General features: G+C 41.2%; 1 protein-coding gene across 2 annotated transcripts; it reads right to left on the bottom strand.

The window, feature by feature from the left end:
• Positions 1 to 285: 285 nt before the first annotated feature.
• her9 (hairy-related 9) lies at positions 286 to 2,179 on the bottom strand. Of its 2 annotated transcripts, none has more exons than XM_079181164.1 (4): positions 1,866 to 2,179; positions 1,617 to 1,712; positions 1,424 to 1,511; positions 286 to 1,304 (listed from the first exon to the last, which is right to left on the bottom strand). In XM_079181164.1, the coding sequence occupies exons 1-4, from the start codon at positions 1,971 to 1,973 to the stop codon at positions 730 to 732; spliced, it is 867 nt and encodes a 288-aa protein (XP_079037290.1). In that variant the 5' UTR covers positions 1,974 to 2,179; the 3' UTR covers positions 286 to 729. The 2 variants fall into 2 exon arrangements, with proteins under 2 accessions (XP_079037290.1, XP_079037289.1); XM_079181163.1 differs by having other exon boundaries at positions 286 to 1,307.
• Positions 2,180 to 6,714: the final 4,535 nt, after the last annotated feature.

Genomic DNA, 6,714 nt, shown 5'->3' on the forward strand with positions numbered 1-6,714 from the left:
ATGTAAGGAGCTACCGCCAAACTGGTGACAAGGTGGCCACTTATACCTTGGTAGATTAATTGATAGGAGTTCATATTGGGATTATAATCAAAAGATTGCAGCTTCGATTTGGCCTTAGCTATTACTGCTGTGAGTATATTTAAATGTTATATTCCCTAATTTCACCTGTGCCTTTTACGCATGAAATGTGCCTTTTACGCATGGCTTCACAAACTACTAAATTACCCATAATACTCTTAAATAGTATGAATATGGAGATGATAGAAACAGGCTGTAGACAATACATTAATTTCTGAAAAGTAATTTATTTAAACAATGGGCCATCACCCAACTTCATTTTTTCTTTTCAACACAAAACAACAAAGAATATAAAACACAGCTTTGGTATAACAATCAATAACAAATCTGTACAAAACTAAAACCTTTTCATAAAAAGTACTTCATAACAAACAAAATCGTATAAATCTTCCACAAGTACAGCATATTTATCACCGACATCCAAATGTTGGAATCAGATAACAAATTAGAACAAAAAAACTTGTGCCAAGTAAGGCAACCGTTGTTCCATAAAACGAAACAATGAGAACTACTGGGGGGGCATTAAGTGGTTAGAGTTACCGTCCCGTAGCGAAAAAGTCACAGGTTCAACCCCCGCAACAGTTGTCTGTGCAGTCAGTTAAATGTATAAACTGGAAAAGTAATGCAAACATGAGTCTCTTGTCCCTTGCGCTACCAAGGCCTCCACACAGGCTCGTTGCCCTCCGAGCCGGTGCTGACTCCGACCGGACTGACCGCCTGGGACCCCACGGAGAAGGTCGTCATGCCGTGGACCGGAGAAGCTGCAGTCGATGCCGAGCCTCCGTGCACCGGACTGGCGTTGACCGTAACAGGCACTCCTGCGTTTGCGTAAAGGGGGATGACGGGGGCCGTGGTGGAGGCGAAGGCCGGGTTAGGGATTAAAAACGCAAACTGTCCATCGGTTGCAGGCACAAGCTGAAACCCACCAAAGACCTTGGGGGAGATGGCATCGGAAGGACTGAGTTTGCAGCCCATAGCGTTGAGGGGCAGAGTGGATGGGAGCTGCACGTGGAGCGGTTGAGCCAGGTGCGCCTGCTGGGACGCGACTTGCTGCGTGTAGTTCATGGACATCATCTGGCCCATGCAGCTGGACAGGTGGTTGAGGAGCCTCGACCTCACCTCCGTGTTCACCCCCTCGGAGGTGGACAGGAAGCGGGTGACCTCGTTCATGCACTCGTTGAATCCGGCTCTGTATTTGCTCAGGACTGTGGCATCTGCTGAAAGTGCTGCTGGGGGAAAGAGAGAGAGAGAGAGCAGGATATTAGAGACGCATTTGTGACTCTTTCAACAGCTTCCTAAAGCTTTCATAAGTGTTTTAAAAATCCACTTATTTGACTGAACTTACCGCTCATCTGTACACGCTGCAGGTTCCTCAAGTGCTTCACTGTCATTTCCAGGATATCTGCTTTCTCCAACTTGGAGTGTCTGGAGCTCTGCATAGGACAAAACAGGAAAAGTTGAGTCTGTATTCAATTGAAAACGAAATGATCTTTGAAAACAGAATGGAAGTTAAAGGCAGCAAGATGATCTCAACTTACATCTTTTTTAAGTGCGTCCAGGATGAGAGTCTTGAGCTGCCCAAGGCTTTCGTTTATTCTTGCTCTCCGTCGTTTTTCCATGATGGGTTTGGATGACTGCAAAGAATAAACAATTCTACATGAATTTCTTGCTCTCCATTTACACATATCAACTTGCACACTGCACGTCATGTTATAACACACTTGTTAAATGCAATACTAAGAATACATATTGTAAAGTTCTCACTTGAGAATTTAAAAAAAACGTACTTTTCTATGCTCGCTGGCATTTTTCGGTTTGTCCGGTGTGTGTGTTCCGTTTGCAGGGGCACCGGCAATAGGGGATGCCGTCTGCTTTTCCATAGTGTCAGCTGGCATTGTTGACCAAACCAAGGTAAAAGCGTAAAAGAAGTAAATCCTCTTTGGAAGCTCCGGGGGAAATAAAAACGTTGAACGTATACGTTAAGCAGCTGCAGGACATATACGAGATGCCTGGCAGTCCCACCGGTTAGTTTGCGTCACGTCGCTTGTTATCACTGAGCTGTCATCTGAGTTCAGGAGCGTGCGTTGCACCGTACGTGGCGAGTCTCCGCTTCTGCCGCCGACACACGCCGCTGCGGTACTTATAGACGGCTCGCGTGCTCCCAGTTCGTGTGAAACCCTCTCTGCATTCTTTCCCACACTCGCCTCAGCCAATAGCAGAGAGGACTCACCCATTGGGCGCGGGGCAGACCGCTGATTGGACAACACCCCCGCGGGCCGTCAGTCACGCGCTGCTCAATCAGCCCTGCAGGGACAAACAACAAAGCGGAGCGAGCAGCAGCGGCCGGGCTGTGAAGTGATAAGGGAGGGGAATGCGCTGGATGTTTGCTTCTAACTTTGCTCCGTGCACGTCAAAAATGTTATAGGCTACACAGCCTTGTGTGTGTGTGTGTGTGTGTGTGTGTGTGTGTGTGTGTGTGTGTGTGCGTGTGTGTGTATACGGGAAGAATGTAGAGTCTGTATTGACTAAGTCACAGTGCAGCCAGTAGCCTACTTGTGTTTGTAAAGCTTAATTATTTCACTGTTTTATGGCTGCAAATAGATTCATGCTTCTGACAAAATAATTGGTAAAGTGAATGTTTAAGTGTGAATGGTGTAATGTGTGTATGTGTTGCAGGTGCCAAAACCCAGAGTAAATCAAACACATCATTTTTGTTCTCCTATAAATTGTATGTTCTCTTTTCTAAGTTTGTCTGCTGCGACTAATAGCAACAATGTTTATTTATTTGAAGCATAAACATTTTCTTCGCCTTGCATGAAAACAAATACGCATTATCTATTTTTAAGACTCCTCGTGCGCCTCCAAGGAGAAGACCTCGGTAATGGCACGCGAGGCAGTTTGCAGTAGCACGCACCAAGCCAATGACATGCGGCATCTCTATGCAAATAAGCAGACCGCACTCTGATTGGCTGTGTGAACAGCTCCATGTCAATCATCCTGGCGCGGAAGCCGCTCAAAGGGGAAGTGGAGGAGGAGGAAGAGAAGGGGGCACATCTGTCCGCGTGCCATTCGCGCAAAGTCTTCTCCGGTCTACGCGGAGCACGTGCCAAAACTTGCAGATTACAGCATGGAGACCAAGGAGCATGATTTCGAACCTGCGGATCTGGAAATTTAAGTAGAATACAGTGATGGTAATAGCTGACTTGAATACAGTAGAATATGCTCATGTAGGCTAATTCACTACCCTGGATGACATTTAGGTTGTATTATAAATATTTTTGGGTCGCAGGATCTCAGTTTCCTATGAAGAAAAGGCAGGTGTTCCGTAATCCTATAATAACATTTATGGAAAGGAAAATCACCGAAAGATGTCTGTATATATATACAAATAAGATACAACTAAATAATAAAAAACCAACAATGTCATGATGCATGATGCATATTTAAGAAAAAAAAGTTGATGATGCATGTGTAATTATAAAAACATAAAGATATTTCCCCAAACATTTAAGGTAATTATCATTAGAGTTATGTGCGAGTGTTTGAAACGTGGTTTGAGTGACAATGTTTGAAGGAGAAGAGCACCACCTAGCGACTGATGTGTAAAACGTTAATCAATTTAACGTGATGTATCTCATTTAACAAAGTACATCAAGACAGACATTCAAGGTCTAAGCTTTGATACAATAGTTTTAAATGAAGCCTACATCAACAGTAGCCTAATGGAATGGATGTATATGAATGTTTTACATGGGATGTAATGATTATCTTGTCTGTGCTTTGCAAATAATTTCCCTATTCACAGAAGTTATTGTCCTTACAATTTTTAAAACATCTTTTTTGGGGGTGTTTGCTGTGGCATATAAACAAGGAAAAACTGAAACACTTTTTTGGAAGGAACAAAAGTCTTGTATGAGCATTGTATTGAGATGACCACAAGGTGGCACATCTGTGTCCAAATACATGTAGGAAATTAGTAATAAACAAAAACATTTATATATTATTTTATATAGTAATAGTATATATTGCACCTAATGTTATAATCTGGTGAATTTATATTTCTTCTTATATCTGACTAATGGTTATTTAGTCAGACACAAATCAAAGATTGGTCAAATGTGTTTAACCAACAGTTAAAGTTAATATATGAGAAAAGAAAAGGTCATCAAAATGAAAAAAGGAACCACAGAAGGAAACTTTTGGATATACAGTATATTATTTATGTAGACGTTTTATATAAACTATATATCCGAAAAATCTAATGTTTAGCAAACAACAAATGTTTTATTTATATCTATCATGCATTTATTGCATATGTGTGCAAACACTCATACATACACATAAACCCTGTACTCAACCAGCAGGATCTGCATTTGCCTCCAGTTGAAATCTATGTGAATACAAACATACATAAATACACATACATATAAAACTACATCATCAACTATTCAGACATACATACCAATACTTGCATGCCATTTCTAATCAACTTATATATTAAATAAAGTTTATAATGTATGTATGTACTTTATAAGTATCATTTGTAATGCAGCAAGCATCGATTCTGTTACAAACATAAAAGCAGACATGATGTTTACTGTGAGGTATTAACTAACTTAAGCCAGTTTTACAGTTTAGCTTTGAATACATGTAATATGAAGTCTGTGTTTTTCCCAATAATGCAAAAACATATGATATGGTTATTAAACCAAAAGAAGATAAAGTAACACATGAAGTGGCTGATGTGCTTCGTAAAACACAATAGGCCAGTTTCCGGTGACCTTTCATAAGTTTGCAACCATAACACAGATGAAGCCTTTATGTGAGAGAGCAGCAGATTTCCATGTTAAATCAGTGGGTGTACTGCAACAATAGGAGCATTACGAAGTCTAAGGAGGCGTAGATGTCATAGTAATCTTAAAACTGATGACAAAGTCTGTGATCCTCTTTTGGTCAGCAGTCTATTGAAACAGGCCAAATGTAATAAAATTTTGCTAAGCCCTGCTTCAGTCCAGTCTCTAGTAGAGTATCAGTCATTGTTCAGTGGCTCATGTGTGCCCCCCTTCCCCCATGGGTGAGCTGTGCTGAGGCATGCTGGACCCTTGTTTACCCAGGATCCTGAGTCTCAAGAGCCAGCTGTGTGTGCTTGGGCTCACATCGCTTTTATTTGCTTTCGGATCGGCCCAAATGATGCAGATCTAATTCTACAGAGCTCCGCGCAGATTACACAACTGCTCCCCGCAGCAGTGGAGTTAAAGTGATTTGGGTTTCATAATTCTGTATAGGTGAAGCGGCACCTGCTGAACCTGATCTGAAGTCAGAACAAGTCTGACAACTCTCGGTATTATCCATCAATAATTCCCCCCTCTTCATTCCTAAGTTTCAAAGATCTCGGGCTCAGACAACAAAGAAAGGAGGAATTCCCCTTCAACTGAAAGAAACTTTTTGAGTGACTCCATCATTAGAGCACCATTAAAGCTGATGCCGACATCGCTGGGAATGTAAAATCACCGCTGTGGTATAAGAGACAATCAACATTCACCACAAGAGCCAAAAGTACTTGCTTTTTGACTTAGCTTTATGAGGTGCCGGTCTGCAGGAGGAGATGAAAGGGCCAAAAAGGAGGGAGAAGCTGTGTTTGCAGAGTTCAGTAGTCTGTTGTCCAGATCCGGTGAATGCTGAGCAGCTCCTTTTGAATGCCGCCTTCTTAATTTGTTGTTGTACAATGAGCCTGTGCACTTCTCCAAATCCATGTGCAGAATGCAGAAGGAGAGTCAATTATATCTGTATTAGCTGGTGTCGGCTGGACAATCCCTTTATACACACTCCCCAATCAAGTGCTAGTAGATGTGTTTACCACGATCCCAGACACCAAGCAGTCACAATGCCTGTTTGGGTGGCTTTTGCTTTGTTTCAGATACTGTGGCTATTTCAAAGAGGCGAAGCAGAAAAGTGACCAATCTGGATTCTGCTAAACCTGAGAAAACTGCACTTTGGTGCATACATCTTATTTAAAAAGCTGTCGAATGTGGGTGACACACAGTGGTGGAATACATGTACATTTACTCAAGTACTGTACTTTACTTGAGTATTTCCATAGTTACTGGTTACTTTGTGGATACAAAATAGTTAAATTAAATCCACCTCTACCAACTACAACTGTAAAATACAGCGTACATATTGATGCATCATTAATAATATTCCAATACTATAATATATTGTATTTCTTTTTAGTTCAAATAACTTTTCTTACTCAACAGTAAGGTCTAAATGCCATTTCAAAGCTCAAAATCCAGGTGGAGCAATGCTGGATTATTTATTTATTTACTCAATGATCTAAAACTAGTCAACTTTAAATATGCTAATACATATTTCGTCTAAGTTTCTAATTGTACAATGGTATCTCAGAAAATATAGGACATAACCTCAGTGTCCTCACGGGTAGCTAATAACACATATGTACTCTAAGAAACCTTTTGATTGCTGGTCTTGAACTCATAATGGAGTATAGAGTGATATTTCTTTATCTTTCTTAAGTGAAGAATCTGAATACTTCCTCCACCACTGGTGACACAAAGTAAAATCCAGATACATGATGACGATCAGGACACAACCATGTGATGTTCTGTTTCCACA

This window comes from Pholis gunnellus, assembly GCF_910591455.1.
Source record: "Pholis gunnellus genome assembly, chromosome: 2".
Taxonomy (NCBI): domain Eukaryota; kingdom Metazoa; phylum Chordata; class Actinopteri; order Perciformes; family Pholidae; genus Pholis; species Pholis gunnellus.

Bases quoted from the DNA above. Each gene is read 5' to 3' on its own strand.
- her9 (XM_079181163.1), bottom strand. From the start codon at position 1,973: ATGCCAGCTGACACTATGGAAAAGCAGACGGCATCCCCTATTGCCGGT. The intron at 1,713-1,865 runs GTACGTTTTTTT...TATTCTTTGCAG, and splicing joins ATGCCAGCGAGCATAGAAAA to TCATCCAAACCCATCATGGA. The intron at 1,308-1,423 runs GTAAGTTCAGTC...TCTTTCCCCCAG, and splicing joins GCAGCGTGTACAGATGAGCG to CAGCACTTTCAGCAGATGCC.